Here is a 22188-nt window from a genome sequence, read left to right as displayed (position 1 = left end):
ATCATCCAAACTTTAAAATCCAATTTCTTTCCCAGACAATAAGTTCCTTCTGGGGATTTGACAGTCGGCAATAATAAACTGAAGTTAATCCTAACAGGAATTTATCTCCATGTTGAAGGTCATTCTGTTGGAAGTGAGTGCAGTGGGGTTACTCTCCACTACTAAATTCAGATGTTCCATCTTTAAGCACGTCGTTTGTATTTCCCCCATGGTTACCTTTGCATTGTAGGTTTTTTGCATGGTAGATTTTACTGGCAGTAGAACGTGAGGACGTTCTGCTGGTGTCCTCGTATCAGCACTGCTGGACAATGAAGGCCGTAGGTCAGAGTGTCCAGCCAGGCCATGTACAGCGCTCTCGGACAGTCACTGTGTGGCACGGGAAGACTCCTGGAGATCAAACAAGGACACATCTGAATGAACATAAGTTGGACAGCAACAACATAACATTGCTTGTATTGAGGATAGGACCTGAAGTTTAATGTAAACTGTGCACTCACACAAGCACGAGGGCGGTGTGTTGTGAATTCCTGCAAATTATTTCATTCAGCCGCACTTTTCGCTCAGACTGGAAAGAGAAAATTCATCAAAGAGATTTGGATTGCTATGTGACATGCAGGGTGGATATCAAATAGCTGCCAGGAGCTCGGGCACACCTTAAGCCTGAAGGCTTCAAACACCTTGTCAGATATCTTCCATGCAGCCTTTTGTCTCAATTCCTCAGCAGAAACACCTTCCTGCTGTTCGTCGTACAGCCTGAAGGGGGCGACACTGTCCACAAACCTGCTCAGGCTGTGGAGCGACAACAAATGATTACTCTATGAACAGAGATTCAGCAGCATTTAAGGTGTATTTATTTTATTTATGGATGATGAAAAATATCTTTACATTTTTTTAAATTTAACTCAGTGTGGTTGTTTCTTCCTGCTCAGTTTATCAGGTTAATTCTGGATAAAACAATAATGATTTCATTTTTGGGACATTTCTCTGTTCTTTCAACTAAGCAACTGTATTATTCATCATTGATGTTTATTTTTAAGTTTAGAGGGATTTTTTGTACGGGGAAGTTTTTTAAACATACTGTTTGGCTTGAGGTCGCTTCTCACTGTCCGTCACGACTATAACCTCATTAAAGTCCAGACGAAACCGCTTCAGCAGCGCGATCATCCTGAAAAGGAGCAAAACAATGACACTTTTCACATTTCAGTTTGCATCAATCAACTGTACCAGCTGCCTCGATAGAAAATGCAACCAATCATTCTTAAAGTGTCAAAATGACTCAATGTCTTTATGTAAATTGTTGACGTACTTCAAGATACAAAGCTTCATTAAGTTTATGCTGATTTAAAATTCTTTACAAACATCTTGTATCGCTAAGAGTGGAACAGAAAACAGAAACCTACTCATCCCGTCCTTCCTCCATGTTTTGTTCATCTCCCACGATGAAGACTCGGACTTTGCAGCTCCTCCAGTGTCTCCTCCTGGTGAGCAGGTAAGGAACCAGTAAAGTTAGACCTAACGAAACAGAGAAAATAGACACAGCACAGTCACACGCTTCAATATGCCACATAAAAACCAATGAAATACATGTTTTTCAAAATATAATTACCATGCTACAGCTTGAGAACAGTCTGCAGTTGAAACAGTAAAATTGGAAAAGGCCTTTCATTTTCTAATCATGGAAACACAGTGAAGAAGCCACATCCATCTAATTCTGGTTCCACAATCATGGATCCATGCACAAGTCTATTTTAGTGGAAACTCTGCAGCGAGAATTCCAGATGTCATGTTAACTTTTGAAGACTTTCAGTGTGGATTGAACCAAACTGCAGTGCAAGAAGGAATTGGTGCATTATCACGGTGAATTATAAGGTGCTTATTATCATTTCAGATTAGTATCCATGCATGTGGACAGTTGTGCCTGTAACTATCTCGATTTGTGTCTGTCCATTAAAAAGATTTCTGAGTGTGTATTTACATTTATGGGCAAGAAAATGTGTATATCAAAATGTGTGTGTGTGTGTGTGTGTGTGTGTGTGTGTGTGTGTGTGTGTGTGTGTGTGTGTGTGTGTGTGAGACAAAAGTCGCAACACACCAACAAAAGCCGCAACACAACAACAAAAGTCTCTTTGTTGTCGTGTTGCGACTCTTTGTTGTTGTGTTGTGGCTTTTGTTGCTGTGTTGCGACTCTTTGTTCTTGTGTTACGACTCTTTGTTGTTGTGTTGCAGCTTTTGTTGTTGTGTTGTGTCTTTTGCTGTTGTGTTGCGACTCTTTGTTCTTGTGTTGCGACTCTTTGTTCTTGTGTTACGACTCTTTGTTGTTGTGTCACGACTCTTTGTTGTTGTGTTGTGTCTTTTGCTGTTGTGTTGCGACTCTTTGTTCTTGTGTTACGACTCTTTGTTGTTGTGTCACGACTCTTTGTTGTTGTGTTACGACTCTTTGTTGTTGTGTTATGACTCTTTGTTCTTGTGTTACGACTCTTTGTTGTTGTGTCACGACTCTTTGTTGTTGTGTTACGACTCTTTGTTGTTGTGTTATGACTCTTTGTTCTTGTGTTACGACTCTTTGTTGTTGTGTCACGACTCTTTGTTCTTGTGTTACGACTCTTTGTTGTTGCGTTGCAGCTTTTGTTGATGTGTTGTGGCTTATGTTGGTGTGTTGCGACTTTTGTTTGTTTCATTCAGAAAACCTGACTGCAAATGACACCAAGAGGAAAATGCACCTAATACAGAATATTCTGACTTCACTTTTGACCAGGCATGGTCTTTAACCACTGGTGTTGTGGGCCAACGTTTCTGGTCTCACCTCCGTCATCAGCGATCCAGTACACATCAATAGTCTTCTTCCCTTGATCGTTCTGAAACACTGTCTTCATCTGATCATTGCCTCTGTCAGACATGTTATCTGCTGCAAATACAAGACAAAACTCTTTGATGTACACCTTGTAAGGAGAACCTGCCTTTTCCCATCACTGTCTTTCAGTTTGACATCAGAAATAGAAACTCTAGCAGGGAGCTGTGAGGATTATACTACTGACTTTTCCTAACATGATTCTCTCTTATTAGATTTTTTCAGAAGAAATCAAGATGAAAAAGAAATGTGATTATACAACTCATGATTATTTTCCAGTGTAACACCCAATAATGCAATAACAGAGTTAATATGTTAAAGTTTGTATCCTCAATAAATGAATATGATGACTTCATCCACCTTTTTTCCTATTAAACCTGCTAAAAACATTTTATTTCCAAGAAATGTAGAGCTGCTTCTGAATTATTACATTATTGACTGCAGTTATACGATTTAAAATGCACTTCAATCATGCAATGACTTCTTCGATTGGTAAAATGATATTATGATAATGGACCAAATGTCTTATTAAACTGTTGACAAGTTATTACATTATGGACCTTATTTCATAAAAGAATATCACACTATTGTCATGCTTTACATTGTTGGATGTTACAAGGAGTAAAAGAGTTTAAGCAACAGTGACAACAGTTGAAAACTGTTCATAAAGACTTACCACGTATGTGAGACAAAGCAAACTTTGAAGCTCTGTGAGGGAGGCTCATTATCAGACACATCCAAAGCTGCAGGCAAACCTACTGAATCAGTAAAATGGCTCATTCAGCAGAATCTCACCTGATTCCCTTCCAGGGGAGTGCTGGTGGTCACTCCCAACAGAGTCACCTGGCTCAAAACCCGGGTTCACTACAGGCACACAGACAGTCTCAAACACTGCTTTGCCAAAGGGGTTTTACAGGAGAGATGACATACAGACAATATTCTCATGCAACAAACCTGAAAATTCAGGCTGCTCAGAGACAGCCAGGCCCTCCGTCATCCTCAAGATACACAGACAGTAGTTGCAGTCAAACGTATCACTAGAAAATCATAACGAGTGAAGGTTAAGTTGGAAAATGAGCTTTGAAGACAATAAAATACTTTTTAGTATTACATTAAAAACTATAATACCCATATGAGTTATTTTCATTTCAGAGAAAGTCTGTGTAGCCTTAAAGCACATCCACTGATTCACTATCATGTTGGCTCATAATAATGATAATGATGATAATTAAAGATGCAAGCAGCTCTGAACGGGTCCTCACACACACACGCATGTTGGAAGGTGGTGCATGTTGAGGTTTGGTGCACGTCAGAGTGCGATAGACAGTGTTGGCACAGTTACCTTGAAAAAGTAATCCAATTACAGAATACTAGTTACTCCTTTAAAAAGTAACTTAGTTACTTTAATGATTACTTGTTTTTAAAAGTAACTAAGTTAGATTACAAGTAGCTTTTTAGTTACTTTCAGTAGCTGCTGACAACACGCCCCCCCCGCCGATCTCAACATAAAAATGACAACCATTTTTTCTAAAAGCTCAGTTCTGATCCCTGCCTGGCCTCCTGCTGATACATATTTAACCTTTGACCTTCATTCTTTCTTGTATTTATATCTGACTCACGCTTTTATTATAAGAGTTTTACTATTGCTGGTATTTATTTACCTGGAGATGTAGTTGTAGTTTGTTGTGCTATTTATCTATTTATTTATTTGCACTTCCTGCTCTATGAGACCTTTTAATTGCCCCCCCGGGAACAAATAAAGACTTTGATTGATTGATTGATTGATTGATTGATTGATTGATTGATTGATTTGTTGATTGAAAAAAGTGAGGGCTGATTGCAATGTTAAGGCTTATTGATGATGTTAGTTTGTTCCTTTTCCTTTGTGTTACTTGAACACACCATTAGAGGGAGTTGGCCTGTGATTGGCTGAGAGTGGAGAAGGGGGTGGGTCATGTGAGCATGCAGACTGCATGCATGTGTCCCTTTGAAGGACAATGGAGGAGCAGCCCAGTTCTGTTTTTTCATAAAGCGGCTTTACAGACAAGAAACTTGTCCTGCGCTACAGTAGTAAGGCACAGTGACTTTGAGAAGTAACTTTTATGTGATTACTGGTTTGGAAATAGTAACACGTTAGATTACTCGTGGTCATATAAGAATAACGTGTTACTAATTAACGCTTTCCTGGCATCAATGGCGCTGGAAATGATAACGATAGTACATCAAAGGGTCATAAATGTCAAATTCCTGATACCACAAGGTGGCGCCATGACTGAGTCTGGATAGCATATGGATGTGATTAGGGCAGGACTGTAATGAAACATGTAAAGTTTTCCTCAGATTGCAGCATATAGAACACAGCGACACATCGCGTCCTGTTTTTTTTCCTTAAACCTCCTGTTACCAATAGGTGGTGCTGTTACTCTTTCAGGAGTTATGTGTGTGGAAATCTTCAGGCTGGACCTAGTGTCCACCATATGAAGTTTGGGGTCAGTTGAATCATGCGCTGCTGAGATATTAACATAGCCAGAGTCTGCCCATTTCCCTCTCTGGCCAGGAGGAGGTGCTGATGCTTTTATTTTCAGTCCCTTAGATTATTGTAATGCCCTGCAGAGCCTGATGGTGTTTTTAAAAGCATAGTCAAGAGAGGGACGGAGGAGACATGCGCAGTGAGTGATTCGAGTGTGACGTCATCGAGTGCAATCCAACATGGCGGCACACAGTTTGTAATACGAACTTTTCTGTCCGACGGGAAGAGAAACAAAACAAAACAAAGAAACAAAAAGGAAATTTAGATCACCTACAACGCTGGAAGAGGACACAATAGAAGATCTTCAAGCCTACTTGGACGAGTGCTGCGACCGTCTCGTAATGTCCAAGACTTCGCAGACCTCGTCCTCCAAGAGGAGCTGCCCGGAGGTCTCTCCACCTGTGGCTTCATCACCATCCAAACAGTTCGAGGACATCCTGGATAGCTTCAACACCAAGCTGTTCAGGTTCGATGCCCGGCTCGCTCTGGTCGAGGTGCTCCACCGCGAGTTTCAGGCTCTCTGGGACTCGCTGGAGTTCAGCCAGCAGCAGGTGGTGAAGTCGCTTAACAAAGGACTGACCAGGCTGATGCAGGAGAACAAGAAGATGAAGGAGTCCATCCTTGATCTCCAGAGTGGGAAAAAATCCTTCGACACAATTTGAGTCCACATGGTCCCCAATGATTAAATACACCATGTAGCCCTGTGGCGGGGTGGTGGCTCCGCCCCGGGGGTCGGCGGCTAGCGTCTCCTGCTGGGAAGGCTGCGGCCTGGCCTGGGTAGTGCTAGGGGATGTGTCCCACTGGGGTGGGGTGGGGTGGGGGTGCTGGACGTCGAGCCCCAGCTGGGCCGTCTGGCCGGGGTGAGCGGGTGTGCGTCTTTGGGGCCCTAGGGCGGGGTGCCTTCCTCTTTCTGGTGGGGGTGCCCGTTGCGGCGCCGGTCGTGGTCCCTCCCTCTGCCTTCCTCCCCCGGTGGGCGGGCTGGCCCCTGCTCCCTCGCTCCCTGATCTGGGGGGGTGAGGGGCGCCTGGTTCTGGTTGGGGGGTTCCTCTCTGCATTCTCCATCTGGTGCTTTCTGGGCGGGGGCGTGGCTCTCTGGGGTGGTTCGCTGGGGCCTCCCTGGGCCTGGGTGGCCTCGGCCCCGGGGTGTCGCTACAGGTCCCCCCACAACAGTTCCGGCCACACCCAGTGGACAAACCACACACACACACACACACACACACACACACACACACACACACACACACACACACACACACACACACACACACACACACACACACACACACACATTTCCGCTCCTCATGAGATGTGTTGCTGAAGTTGCTGGTTTTCTGTCATCATTTGCTCAAACTCTCTAAATCATGTTCCTCTTTTGTTGTTGCCTCTTTGTTAATTCATGTTCCTGCTTCATGTGACTGTCTAGATAGAGCTGCTCAGGGTGGTTTAATCGAATAACAGTTGGAAAGTATTTGGATCAGTGTGATAACTGTAAATAATATATGTAGCACTAACAAGGGTATTGTATGTCGTCGTCCACCCCCCCCCCCCCCAATCTTCTCTCTTCTTTCTCTCTTTGAGCGTTCCCCCCCGGTCGTATACAGCAGCCATGCCAACTTCTAATAAAGGCAGCAACAGGAGGAGACTCCAGGTCTCTTACTGTGTAAGAGCAAAAACTGTTCTGACTCCAGAAGGCTCTCAATCACATCATATTGTTTGCCCAAGCTGCCGACCAGGACAAGGGGAAAGTAAAAAAACAACAACCAAAAAAATAACAATAATACAGCAAACTGTCAAAAAAGTTGACATTCCTGGTACCACAAGGTGGTGCTACGACTGTGAATGGCTATTGGCATATGAGTGCTTTCAAAGCAGCACCGTGATGACCAGTGATGCCGGTAACGCATATTACTTAGTAACACGTTACTCTCATATGACTACCTTTTTCAGTAACGAGTAATCTAACGCATTACTGTTTCTAAACCAGTAATCAGATTAAAGTTACTTCTCCAAGTCACTGTGCGTTACTATTGCAGCGTCCCGCAGGACGAGTTTCTTGTCTGTAAAGCCGATTTATTATTAAACAGAACCAGGCCGCTCCTCCACTCTCCTCCAAACTGACACACACAAGTACATGGTAGCTTAGAGCAGACAGCGCAAATAAATGAATAGATAAATAAAGCAACAACAGACAAGAACCACATCACGGGCTAAATAAATACCAGTAATAGTAAAAATCTGATAATAAAAGCCGAGGAGGAGGTTCGGAGTATGGGTGTCAGTGAGTCGTCTTGGCGTGCTGCACGTGCCTACAATATTACTTGGATGTAGGTAAAAGGTGATGCCCTAGTAGATGTTACTTGTTAATGTAGAGTAGAAATTGTAGGGGGTGCTATGGAGTCACTTTGGCACACACATGCATGATTTCCATGAAATATAAAATGTATTGTCATTTAAGACCATTTGATACGAGTAAAACGTTATGATAATGAAAAAATTACAGAAAAACACAACGTATCTATTGTGTTTCCCTTATAACATGCCAGTAATGATGAGCAACTTACTATATGGTGTTGATATAGTCTTCAATTCTCGCAGGACAGCTGTCCCTCCAATTTGCCTTAAAGCCCAGGACCAGTGTGTTGGGCTTCAGCTTACCAAGGCCAGAAGCCTAATATAGAGGAAAAGAAGACCCCTAAAAATCACCACTGAACTAAAGATTCAATTTGAAGTATTTTGCTAAAGTTTTAGAAATAACAAAATACAGCCAACATCAGAAGAATATACCAGAAGAGGTGAAAATACCAACTGCTTGGTACCTGCAATAGATGTCGAGCTCCAACTCGAAGGCTGTCAGCACTAAAAGGAGTATAAAACGAGCGCACCTTCCTCTTGTTCAGCCACTTGACCGACCAGTTGGTGGCGTCCTGCGGCCGTGGCTGCCTGTCCGGTTCCTAAAAGGAGGCCACAGTTTAATGATGTCTTTGCAGAATGAGGAGGTACAAAATGACACACCACTTCAAAGTCCGTTGAAACAATAACAGCTTGATGAGTTTAACAACATCTTAGTTAGAAAGCTATTGGAAGACATTTACCATGATAATGTCTCCGCAGATCATGAGGCTGATGTGTTTGGTGAAGGATCCAACAAAGTCCACGAGTGCAGGTCTCTGGTTTGGGGGTCCGGTGAGGACGAGACACTGTGGTCTGTGAGAAAACCACAAACAAGTTTGGAAGATCATTGCTAAATAGACGACTTTTGTATTTACTGAGGCACAACATCATGGCGATTACCTAAAGTTCTTCACGTGGTCCTCGACACCAGACAGAGAGACAGAGTAGGACAAGGCCAGATTGTAAGTACCGGCTTGGACAGACGATCCCCAGTTTACCTCTGTCGGTTTTAAAGACACTATTAATTCACATGTGAAGTGCAATCGGAGTGCACGCTCTTGGTTTTAGACTCACGTGGCTTGTTGTAGTTGACATATCCAAACAGGAAGAAGATGATAACGAAGGTGGTGAGCGCTGCCCACCAGGTGAACAGGAACATCAGCACCACGGAGATCACGGCTCCAAACAGAGCCGTCCATTTACTGTAGTAGTGAAACGATGGCCTCCAGCCTGAACAAGACACAACCAGGCGCAGTTTGACTGAAGCTCAACTCAAGTCTGAACATCTGTGATGGTGAAAGTGAAAGACGAAGCTGCAAAAGCAATTTGACAGAATTGAATACGCAGGGATGGTTTGGTGTCAAAAACAAATCAAAGCATGAGTTTTGTAGATCAGAGACCACCTGACCAAACTACAAGGGAGAGAGATCTTTTGATTTTGACTTTGATTCCAGCCCAGCAGTTTTGTTCACAACAATTCATCCATATGTTTCATTCTGAAAAGGAGCACATAATTTCTATTATCCCCAGGATGTAGGCTAAAGTATAATGTTGGATCTGTCATGCAGTTAAAAACGACCTTTTTCATCTAGAAGGTCCCATACCTGTAAGACCTTAGAGCTGACCTGAAAACCAAAAAGGGCGTGCATTTAATTTGTTTTGTGTGCAGGTTTGTGTGGGTTCGTCACTTGCCAGGGGAGTTAGTGATCGAAGCATGGAAGCAGCTGAAGTTAATAAGACTGTAGGAGCACAGGAAGAAATTGGAGATCAAGGCTGCGATAGTGTTGAGTTCAGCTGCAACAAAGAGGAAAAAGACATCACGATACTGATTGAAGCTGAGATACCAAACCCATATAGACCTTCTGTGCAGCTTTCTGTTAAGTTAAATCTTAATATGAACAACAACAACAACAACAACAACACCAACAACAACAACAACAACAACAACAACAACAACAACAACAACTGAATTGAGTGATTAGCAAGCAAATACAAGCATGTTGGACAGGAACAAAAGCACGGCGACTCACCGATGAGAATGAAGGCCACAGCGATGATGTAGCAGAGCACATAGGCCCGCAGTGGCTCGTCATTTTTCCCATAACCCTTTGCAAAGAATCCAATGTACGGGTATATTTTATCCCTGCACAGACACTGACAGACCAGACGGAAAACAAAGGAGTGGATGAAGTTAACAGCCTACATTTATACAGTATAGTCAGTATGCAGAGCTGGTCAAATTCTTTGTTTGGATCTATCAGCTTGTGGAAGAACAGTTTCCAGATCCTCGTCATTTATCAATGTGGAAGTCCGTGGATGTATTGCTTGATTCAGCGGCTGCTGTTTGTGTCAAGGGGATTTCAAATAATTCAGGAAAAGTACATCAAACTATTTAAAAGAGCATTGTTGTGGGAGGATTTGACCATATTGAATGTATTATTACTACTAGTCATATTTTAATGCCTCCGTGGCTGCATGAACAGCCTGCGTTTACATACTTAACCAGCGTGCAAAGGTTTTGCAGAGTTAAGAGATAATCTATCAGCTGATACGACGACAGAACAGGCAGGTTTCACACCTGAAAGACTTTCGGTGCGGAGACCAGAAATCCAAGAGCAGACGACAAACTAGCAGCAAAGACACCAGCTGTGATCAGGTGGCAGAAACCAGAGACCTGTCCCAGCACCTGGTGGGCAAATAGAGAAAAACATGCTTCATCTGACAATTCCAACAAATGTATAAACATTGATTAACTAAATCAAAATTTGAGGAAACGACTCAGCTTGAAACACAAGAAAAACCTCTCTGTGAAGCCGAGAGGGCTGGTACCTTGTTGTTGTTGGCCAGACCGTATTTGCAAGACTGTGTCTGGATGCAGTCTGTGAAGTTCCAGCCCAGCTTACACCCCGGCCCCAGACATCCATCAGTGGTGTTTCCAGTCAATATATCGCTTACATTTCCAGAAGCATCCTGCACCACACAGGAGCCTGGAAGAACATTATAACACAATACCATATTTCAAATGATAAAACACCTGCACTATTTGTATTTGACATAATGCCCTCTTTCTCTCTTAAAAGTTTCTGTTTTCTAGTTTCCTTTGCATTTTTCCTTTCATGCAAACCTGAAAGAGATATTTCCATTGGGTTGTTGTTTGTCCATTTCTGTGGACTAACCCCTACACCATTACTGATTTTCATGCAGTGTCTCTCCTAAACAAGAGGTTGTTAAAGGAGTAACCCACCAACAGTCACAGAAATCACTAAGTAGCTGACGGTGGTCCAGAATATTGCCATGAGGGTTCCTTTGGGAATCGCAGTAGCAGGGTCCTGAAACATTCAAGAAACCTGCGAGTAAGAATTTGTAGTTGTTGCAGGATGAGAAGCTGTTCTCCCTCCCGTTGATGGCGGTTATACTTTAAGGTCTCCAGAGATGTTGGCACCAGACAGGATACCGATGGCGGATGGGAAGAAAATAGCAAACATCTGGAAAAAGTTGCTTTCGGTTCCTCTCCAGTTTGGTTTCAGGTTTGTTATGAAAATATCACCTGGTGACAAAAAAAAACAAAAAAAAACCTTGCTGCAGATTAATTCAACACTGATCCATTAAAAAACACGATATGTGTTGTAGTAACAGTAAAATCAATTCCATAGTCATTCTTAATTGTTTTTATTTTTGTTTCAAACGTTATCGAGTTTTCACGACAGCGATTGTCTGAACCTACTTCTTACAAATTAATAGTGTAGAAAATGTCAAAGGTTTGAAAAATAAGTTACCGAAGTAATCCTGATGTCTATGGCAGCTGTGAAGACTTAAACCATTGATCAAGCTGCCTTCCAACTGACTTACTGTTGTAACCGAAGATTCCCTGGGCTTTCTTCTCCTGACTGGGAGGGATGATTGTTCCCACCAGGTAGTTGGAAAGTGAGACCATGAGAACCATGAAGAATAAATACTGGGTCTGAGAAATAGAGAGGAATACGAGAAAAACGGGCATGATGAAGGAGAGAAGTCAGAAAACTGAGCGACTGCAGCTTCACGTGTCAGGAAGTGTTCACCTTGGATTCCCACTCCATCCCAGCCAATGAGATGAGCAGCAGAGCCGTCACCGTGATCACACCCACGATTCGCACGTCGTTGATTGAGTCGATCATGACCACACCAAACTCCTACGGCAAAAGAATTTCAGTATAACTATTAGTATAAGTATTACTACATTCTTTTGATTTTTCATCGATTTAAGCTTCATTCTGGGAGAGTACCTGGAGAAGGTCCTGGACCACCTCGGCGAAGCCCACAGTGTTGAGTGCACAGGCCAGTGCGTTGGCAAAAGAGAAGACCACCCCGATAGGCCCGCCGATCTCAGGACCAAGAGTGCGAGAAATCATAAAATATGCCCCTCCTGAATAGTAATTCAAAGAAGATATAAGAACATGAAAATAGAAATGTTGAATTGAAAAAGGTAGTACAATTATTACTCATTGCACATGTTAACCTCATTGAGCTGAAATCAAATGGTGTGTAGGTACATCGTTTTACTGTATTTCAGTTACTCTACCAGAAAAACTCTTTAAAATATACTTCCCATAATAAAAAGTATCACTTCTGCACAGAAAACCAGACCATTACCACTCTTTTCCACTCATTTCCAACTCCCAGTTGCCTAAATCAATCACACCAAAGTCGATATGTTTACAAACAAACCGGAATTTGTAGCCATCAAACTGTGTGTATATTTTTTTGCCAACTGCCATCATCTTCAGAAACCTGCCGCAAGGGATTCTGGGATATCAAAGCTGGCGCCTGCGGCAGTTCAAGTGGAAATATCAACATTTGACAGATTGAGACAGAAAAAAATCCTTTTTTTTTTTTTTTTTAAAGAAAAAGAGTCTTCAAGACACAAAAATAGTCTTAAATGTTGTGAAGCTGATCTTAGATCTTAATGCAAATTGAGATCTCGTGAGATCTCGTGAGCAAATGGGATCTTGCCGCGGGGATGTTCAGGAGTTTCCGTGACCGTCAGACACACCTGGTATGTTATGCAAATTTTAAATGCTGAAAATACGTGTTTGTATGAGTGTAATGAGGTATTTCCTTCAGGAAGTTATCGACAGCGTATTAGAAATTTACAACAACAACTAAAACTGCCTCCTAAATGTTTTCATTCATCCCGTGTGGATTCTGGTAGAGCGACTTTAATACCGTTCACAGGCATCAACATATCCAACAGATTACATTTTTCACAATTTGAAGGTGAGTTTTTTTATTCAAAGGTAACCTGAGATGACCCTCCCGTTGGTGGCGATGGCGGAGACGGAGAGCGCTGTTACTGAAGTCACTGTCACCGACATCAGGATAATGACCCAGGTCAACACTGAGGACGTCAGCAAACAGAGAGGGTCATGGTATTCTTAGAAGCTACTACCAACACATTTACAGAACATATTCACATCATAGTAACTTTAGCCTGTATTATCTCTCAGCATGAACGCTTGCATGAAGGGATGAAATGAGCGTGGACTCACAGATGCCTGCTTGAGAGGTGATCCAAGACAGGCGAAGGAACAAGATGACTCCCCAGATGTTCAGCATGCAGCGGATCTAAAGTAGAGTCATAACCAGATTCTCGTGCTGAGAAAACATCTCCCAGCGTCGGGCGGCAGATCAGCTCACGATTCTCTTTGGCATTGTGTGTGTTGCTCACCATGACACCAGCCACCCAGCCGAATCTAACGGGAGCTTGTTCCTCAGGACCTGGACAGTCGTCAGTACAACCGTCAGCGACCGGCAGACTGTTTACCGCATCTTCTCCCACCTCAACTTCCTGAGGACAAAAACAAAATACAACAAGATAAATGATTTGTTTTTGACAAAGTGTCAAAATGGTGACATCTTTTTTGAGTGGTTGGGTTCAGCCTCAAACAAGAGGAACAAAAAACAGGAAGGCTATATTAAACTATGATAAAAACAATCCTTCAAGGTAAACACATTAGAGTCAGCACGGCAAAACAAATACAGAAATTCCCGACTGAATTATTTTGTATTTATACCTGTATTATGATGTTATGGCACAAAACAAAGTTCATATGCTTCTGATAAAACCTCCCACAGTGAGAATAAGGTCAGTTTATTGATGCAGTTTTGAGGCACAAGCCTGAATTGAAAAACCTTTAAACATAAAAGTATAATCCAATATGAAAGGAAAGAACAAAGAATAAAGAATAAAGAACCAGGTAACCAAAGATTCCTTGAAACTTTCAACCTTATTTGTCATACAGTGTATGAGATCTGTCAATAATCTGAATAGTGACATACAGTGTTCAGTCCTATTGCTAAACACACCTGTAATGTCTCATGTCACCAGTGATTAAATATGGAGTCACAGACTGGACAGTGTGAGGGAGACGCTGAATCGATGGACACTAATGAATATTTGCATTAGTTTTATGTTATAAGTTATTTGCTAACTTATATTGTTAAAAAAATACATTTGCCTTCTTATGAGGTTGAAATGGTTTTCTTGAGAAACCACAATCCTGCATGATTTGATTTTTTTATTCTGTGCTGTAATTGTACACTATTTATTTATTTATTTATTTATTTATTTATTTATTTATTTATTTATTTATTTATTTATTAATTTATTAATTTATTAATTTATTTATTTATTTATCCCAAAAACATGCACTGGGGGTCATCGAGCGAGACCCTCAGCTGCCCCAGCTCTCCAGGACACACTTGATATAATTAAATAAATATTATTTATTTATTTATTTATTTATTTATTTATTTATTTATTTATTTATTTATTTATTTATTTATTTATTTATTTATGTCTTTAATTTGTGGATATTTTCATGTATGTATTTAGTGTATGTTTGTGTTTGTATCTCTCTGCCGGGTTGGGGAATAATGTTTGTTCATTTGTTGAAGGCAAATTTTAAAAAAGTGTGAAAGAAATATGATAACACAGTTTTTCAAAGCTTCTCAAATTTTCAAAGTTATAGCATAAAAAAAAAAAAAGTTCTGCACTAACGATGAAAATGAAGTATGAAGTGTATTTTTTTTTTAACAACTTCAATGATGTTCATACACATCTTTTATTTGGATTTAATCTGACTATAAACAGTTATAACTGCTGAATAAGGCGACGAGATGTGATTGTTCAACAGAAACACAGTTGACGAAACCGTAGCAGTAGTTACTGTGGTAAAGAGTTTTTCAACCAGGTAATAATATGAACCTATATTCATTAAGAAATGTGTGGATGTTTGACCTCAAACGATCTGCGGAGAGCCTCCAGGGACGGTCTGCTCCTGGCCTGCTGGTGTGGCAGCGTGCTGGCGTAGTGCTCCAGCTGAGGCACCAGGTCCATCGTGCTGTAGAAGGACGACCTGCGAAGCTCCATCCTGGAACCCCGGTGCTCCGACAGCGCTCTGTTAGAACAGTTTGATTTTATTTGTTTGGAGGTGATGCGGCTGCGCGGTGCTGTCATGTTTTCCAGTGGATCCCAGATGAAACAGTGGAGTTTGCATGTTTTCACTGTGTGTGGGATGGTCCGGTGACCTGTGCAGGGAGTACCGGGGTTTGGCCCCAACTCCTCCTGGCAACCCAACAGTGGATAACAGCCGTATAGAAGGTGAATGGATCAATGCAGTTTCAGCAATGGCAATGAGCCAGAGTCAAATATTTCCCAATGTGATATTTGTGTATTTAATACATTTTGGTGAAGTTCATGAACAGAATGTGGAGGCCGGAGATTCTGGCCCAATTTAAGATAACATGATAATTTCAAACTATATGAATGAAACTGAAAGCATAAAACACAACATGATGCATATTTGTAATGTAAAAATGAGGGTTAGTCCATTTCCCTGCTTGTGGATCAATAAAAGTGTTAAATTAGAAGAAACTGATCACCACTGAGATTTAAACAACATCAGTTTGATTTTCTTTATTGCCTTTTACAGACTGTAAATCATACTATATTTGTTGTTTGGCATATTGTATGGTGAAACAACTTCTCTATAAAACATTTATATATGTATACACCATCTGGGGCCAGTAGATGGGGCTGTATCACAACAGAAGGCTGCTAAAGTACCATAGAACCAAAACGTCCACTGTGACCATGTTTTAAGAGTAAATTGTCACCTAGACAGCAACACTCAAACTAAACATGAAAAGAAACAGAACATTTCAATATCTATGTTCTTATGAGTGAGTATAATTTCAACCTTTGTTCTTCAGGCTATTGTGTCATTTTATTTTATTTGTCTCACTATGCAACAGTGTTGGATTATGTTAAATTATTTTCATGTCCTCCTGCAGAATAGATAAATCTAAATGCGTCTCACACCAGTGCAAATTTCTTTTCTTCTTCCTGTTGATGATGCAGTTTATAGTCTGGAAAATACAACATGTGAGGCAAACTCAAAGCAACTTGACTGCATTTTGTTAATGTGAATGGTTCAGACTTCTTTAGATTAGATAATCCAGGTTCTATTAATCAGGACAACTTGGTGATTGTCAACCAGATTTTACAAAACATTTTTTTGTTACACTTACCACAGGTTCTTGGTCGTTTTACAAAAATGCAGAATCATTTGTAAATGTTGATATTCTTATTGCTAGTTTACTTTACTTTACTTTACTTTTTGGACAGGGTCTACCAAAGAGAGACAGAAAACTAAAATCCACTTTGAAAAGTGAAAAATAAAAAGACAAACCTTGAATCCTCATCAGACACGATGATGGTTGGAGGAATTTGTCGGCCTCCATCTTGTTGATGATGAGGGGAGTAACTTGGAGGTCCTTCTTCATTTGTTGAGAACTCAACACGTGGGAGCACAACAGTGGATGACTTCATGTGTTTGGACATGAATTGCCCCATCTAAAGCAATAAATATTATTATTATTATTATTATTATTATTATTATTATTATTATTATTATTATTATTATTATTATTATTATTATTATTATTATTATTATCATTATAATCGTCATCATTAACAACAACAACAATAATAATACATATTATTATTATTATTACTATTATCTCGTCATCATTAACAACATCAACAACAATAATAATAATAATAAATAGTATGATTATTATTATTGTTATCATCATCACCGTCATCATCATCAACAACAACAACAATAATAATAATAATAATAATAATAATAATAATAATAATAATAATAATAATAATAATGTGTGTGTTTTTCCCCTCGCTGCCTGTTTCTCTGAAGCTCATGAACAGGATATTGACAAACCATCATATTTACATCAAGAAGATAAAAAGTTTCAGTTGGAAGCATTTTTGCTTCAAAAAGAGTTTTAGTTGCATTATGTACAATACTTTTATACGTGCAGAGAAAAAGACTGAAATATCCACTTAGTATGTTTCCGTTAGTTTCTGAGAAGAAAGATGAACTTCTGTGAAGATTTCACATTATGTTGGTCCCAACCTCAACAATTCTAGTGAGAACAGAAGAATCATTGAATCACGTAGATTTTAATTAGGGTCATTACTGTGCAGTAAGTTATTAATGGGAACATTTATTTCTGAGATACGTCCTTTAGTGCTTTATTATTATTATTATTATTATTATTATTATTATTATTATTATTATTATTATTATTATTATTATTATTATTATATTAATAATAACAACATTGAGAAAGCGTTCTAGAAAATGAAAAGGCATCAGCCAACAAATTCAGTTTTTCACATTAAAAATCTAAAATACCTTGAAATGTTGAGGCCAAAACCATAAAGTCGATGCACAACACATTTGTTCTCTGCTTTGGCTGCTTTTCATTAGTGCCGGCTACATCAGCTCTGTCGCACATCCCACAAATGCATCGTTCTGACAAATGCGTCACAGTTTAGAGGGAAAATAAAACTGACTTGTTCTGATATATTGTTGAGATATGAGATACAGTTAGAACATCAACCAAACACAGATGTACTCATTTTTAATACATAATTTAGATGTAAATCCAGTAATAGCATTCACACTGTGAAGATTAAACATTGGGCAGTGAATCATTATTATCAATTCATATTATGTTCTAGATTTTTAAATGTTCTTGTCAAAATGGCCTGTAAAACCAGGAAGTTAGATATAAACACTCTTTCACATCAATTCATTTTAATGACCATTTATTTATCATCAAGCCACATTCTGAATTTCATGAAATTAGTAGAAACGTTCAGAATGAAGAAATACATTTAATAAAGTGGATCTACTTACAGTGTTTGTTCTCTCTTGCAGAATGAGCTGCTGTTGGAGGGGTTGTGATCCTTGATTCATTGGAAGCCCCCCAGAATATATATACCTTCTCAGAGATAGACCACGTCTCCTCCCATTTACATCATCCTCATCTCTTCTACTCACACACACACACAGCCATTGTCTTGCCCACACAAATGTTGGATCCGTTGGATAATTGGAAGGAAACTTCCTATTGTTTCTACATTAGTTACCACAGCTGATCACGAGTGTTTCAGACTCACCTTAGATTTTTAAGAGGTTGTGTGTTACAGCTAAAGAACACACTGCCTTTGCTTTTATTGTGATGATCCAGAAACTGCAGTAAAGCTTGTACAGCAAAGAAATATCACAACAAACAATCAGGCCGACTATGTTGACATCAACCATCAATGAATGTGAACGAAGACTCCACGAGGTCTCATTCTCCAAAAGGAAACTGTTTCAGGATAAAGAAACAGCTGAAACACTTTTAGCGGATTATCTGCCATGAGCATTCACTCCATCACTAATCTTCAGGAAGAAACTCAAAGTGACTGGATTTCAAATAGGATCCTCATCCAGGTGTTCAATCCATTGCAATGTTTTTTGCTTTGAATTTATTTTATTTTTTTTTTAAAGAAAGAAAGAAACAGGCCAGATTAAGATTTTCTTAATGGCTCATGGAAGATGAAACCCTTCATGGAGAAACTGGAGAGTATTCTTCATGTTGCTCTGTGCTATAATTAAAACTGCTCCGTGCTCCTCCTGCTCTCACTGCTATTGTATCCTGGTCAAAGTCACTTGTTCCGCCCACACTGATGGAGGAAATAGCGCAGTAGGAGTCTCTGCACAAGGCTTCATCCACTTTGGTTATTTCGACCTACAGGTGGGTCGTACTTCTGCAGGAGCAATCATGGCTGTAGAGCAGGGACTACACATCCACAGCATTTAAAAATAAAAGTCTCCTGAAAGTATCTTGAGTGTTAGTAATTGGAGACAGTTACTCTTTCAAAAAGTCGTCAGGTTCCTCCACTGCTTTCCAAATAATCAGCGCCTTTTTTCCTTTTTTTTTGTTCTTGGTGCTTCATCGCTTCTGCTTTGTTTCACCATTTGTTCTCTTTATTTCCTCACCTGAGGACCACTGCTCACCAACAGCACAACTTATATTGTCTAACTGCTGTAACGCTTTCAATTATTACTTCTTTTTTTATTATCCTTTTGTGTGTGAAGGTTCAAAGTTGCAGTTAAAGGTGATCAAAAGTCTTTTCAAGCTGAAAATCTAGTAAACACTAAGAGAACAGTGACCTCATAACTCTGCTAATGATTAACCTCATTAACCTGTTTGGGGTTGTGGTGCCTGACAAGGCAAAGCTTTTATTTTAAACACTCCTGGATTTTTATTTGGATTTGGATTATTTTGAGTTCTGATCAAATTTTTAAACTTTCAAAAATATATTAAAAGCAAAAACTTTGTTCTTGATTTCTTGGTCAAACTCCAAGAGGAGAACACCGTCAGACTGTTTTCTTGTTCACAGACGTCATAACTTGACGTCTTTTTAGTAAATTCATTCTTTTGTGAGGCTTCCATTCAGGGTTTGTAAACATTTTCAGTTTTGTGGCATCTACTGGCAACTTTAGGAGGTTCTTTCTTTATTTAATGCTAAATCTTTACAGAGAAAACACATGGAGTCACAATCATCCTACATGTAGCTGAAATGCAAAAGCACAAGCTGATGCACATTGAATGAAGTTTCCTTGCAAAGGCTTGTTATCAGATTTGTAAAAGATAAAGCGTGGGGCGTGGGGGAGGAAACTATTGTAGAACCAGACTGTTCTGGTTCTGGAGCTGCAGAAGCTCCTTCTGGGGGGCACTAGAGAACCGTCCCTGATGTGGGTGTGTGGAGTCTTTGATGATGATTCGGGTTCTGCTGAAGCAGCGTTTGTGTGCAACATCCTGGACGGATAGAAGAGCGGTCCCGACGGTCTTCTCTGCCGTGCTCACCCACCCCATGCTGCAGCCTCTTCTCCGGGGCCCTGGAGCTGCAGAACCAGATGAAGCTCATGGTTCCTCAGTAGAAGGTGGCCAGGATGGGAGAGGACAGCTGTGCTCTCTTCATCCATCACAGGAAGTGCAGACATTGCCGAGCCCTGTTAACCAAAGCTGATGTGTGCAATGACGGGTGCAGACCGTCCGTCTTGTGCACCCTGTGGTGCTGCTGACCGCCTCCACGGCTTTATTGTCAATATTGAGAGCTGATTGGCTGGGCTGCTCCCTCCTGAAGTCCATCATCAGCTCCTTGGTCTTCTCCACATTCAGGGTTAGATTCTTCCCAATGCACTGCTCCGCCAGCCGCTTCACCTCCTCCCTGCAGGACAGATTGCTGTCGTCCTGACGGAGACCCACTACTGTTGCTTAATGATGTGATTTGAGGCGGATGCAGAGCAGCAGTCATGTGTCAGCAGTGTGAACAGCAGTGGACTCAGAACATCCCTGTGGTGATCCGATCAAGGCAGAGATGAAGCTGGAGGTGGTGTTCGCCACTCACTGACTGTGGTCTGTGGGTGAGGAAGTCCAGCAGTCCATACCCAGTGGACTCAGTTTGCTTACCAGCTGCAGGCTGATAATCCAGTTAAATAGTGAACTGAAGTCCACCAGCAGTTCATACATGGGTGTTTGTTTCTTCCTCCAGATGTGCCAGGCTCAGATGGAGAGCAGAGGAGAGGTTCCACTGCCGTGGGTGGAGTCCAGGGGGCCGTGAGGAGACAAAGCACTTCATCATTACTGGTGTAAGGGCAGCAGGGCAGTGGTCATTGAGGCATGAGATGCTGGATTATTGGGGTACTGGTATGATTGCGGTGGAGTTAAAGCATGATGGAACAACAGCCTGCTGGAGGAAGGTGTTGAAGACATCTCCAGCTCCAGTGAAGAAGCCCTCTGGCCGTGCAGTGTGGATCTTTGTGATTGTGTGGTACAGAACATTCTGCACTGCAGCAGATATACGCCTCTACTCTAATCATGAAGAAATACTCCAGATAAAACCATCTGGATTTCATGGTTATGAGCCCCATGTCTGGAGAGCATTGACAAAAAGCCACAATAGTGCAAAGTGCTGGAACACTAAGGGAACGCTGGAAATGTACTTCAGAAGTGAAATCCATTCGGTTCCAAGAAGTCAATATGCAATAAACCTCCTGAATGACACTTTGGGCTTCATAGAAACTGCAAACACACCCAGAAAATGAGTGACGTTCTTTAAAGGAAAAGTTTAAGACATTCTAAGTATATGAGGTCGTTTCTACCATTTGTCTTGAGCACGTCATTCAAACTAGGTCAGGTCAGGTTCTGGTCGGCTCCACAGCTTTCCGTCCTACTTTTCTGTTGTCATGCAGTGCGAGAGTTCCCCCTCATCAGTGGCTGTTTAAGTATTAGTACTATTGTTTCTCAACTCCTCCACCTTGATTACTTTTTTACTGAAAAAGAGTTCAAGAGAGTTTTTAGTCTGTTGGGGGTTAAAAAATGACCTTTTATGAAAACCGCTGCACCATGTTTACATTTATTGCATCAATAATCACTTTTCTGTCCTTCAGCTTTGCAAATATTGTGCTTGGGCCTCTATTCTATTCTATTCTATTCTATTCTATTGAGTTTGCGTCAGCAAAGAGTTTGTGATCCAGCCATAAGGAAGAGCGGAGACACATTACATTATTTGCATTATCTAAAAAGAAATCCAATCAATTTCACCATCACCAACCACAAAAGCAAAACGATCACCAGCCTTCAGATCTCCAAGTGATCCGTCTTGGATTATTTTTAAGTCCATTAATCTATTGTTTAAATTTCATTCCTTCTCCCATTTCATTTTTGGGGGGATTTTTGGAGTTCTAAACCAACATATTATTATGATAAACAGTCATTTATGTGACTCGTGTTTCGCCCCCACAATCTAGTACTGATCAGGACATTCAATGGTTGTGATGTTGAGAAGAGATCAACCACATAAAGATCTAGTTTTGTGAAATTGAGGGCAGAGCGATGAGTGAAAGGAAGGAAGCTGTGGTGAAATGCTTCTTATGTAACCCTTGCTGAACATTGCATTATTAACGGTGTTACAAATTGTATGTGAAAAGAACAATGCAGTACACAAACACCACAC

At 40.7% G+C, this 22188-nt stretch overlaps 1 protein-coding gene across 1 annotated transcript; it reads right to left on the bottom strand.

Annotated features, from left to right (window-relative positions):
- Positions 1 to 248: 248 nt before the first annotated feature.
- LOC308123928 (solute carrier family 12 member 3-like) lies at positions 249 to 20702 on the bottom strand (the record flags this gene model as incomplete). Its single annotated transcript, XM_080486675.1, has 28 exons — positions 249 to 387; positions 498 to 565; positions 654 to 789; positions 1079 to 1165; positions 1401 to 1512; positions 2804 to 2905; positions 3644 to 3712; positions 3803 to 3885; positions 7940 to 8046; positions 8195 to 8329; positions 8471 to 8582; positions 8670 to 8769; positions 8844 to 8999; positions 9462 to 9563; positions 9800 to 9923; positions 10348 to 10455; positions 10599 to 10756; positions 11014 to 11098; positions 11186 to 11316; positions 11619 to 11730; positions 11828 to 11938; positions 12032 to 12171; positions 13048 to 13143; positions 13295 to 13370; positions 13474 to 13593; positions 15046 to 15205; positions 20239 to 20423; positions 20643 to 20702. 28 exons carry the CDS (start codon positions 20700 to 20702, stop codon positions 249 to 251), a joined length of 3174 nt encoding a protein of 1057 aa, XP_080342801.1.
- Between the last annotated feature and the right edge of the window lie 1486 nt (positions 20703 to 22188).

Source organism: Lipophrys pholis, assembly GCF_963383615.2.
Source record: "Lipophrys pholis genome assembly, chromosome: 18".
NCBI classification, from domain to species: Eukaryota; Metazoa; Chordata; class Actinopteri; order Blenniiformes; family Blenniidae; genus Lipophrys; species Lipophrys pholis.
This window is presented reverse-complemented; position numbering and strand designations above follow the sequence as displayed.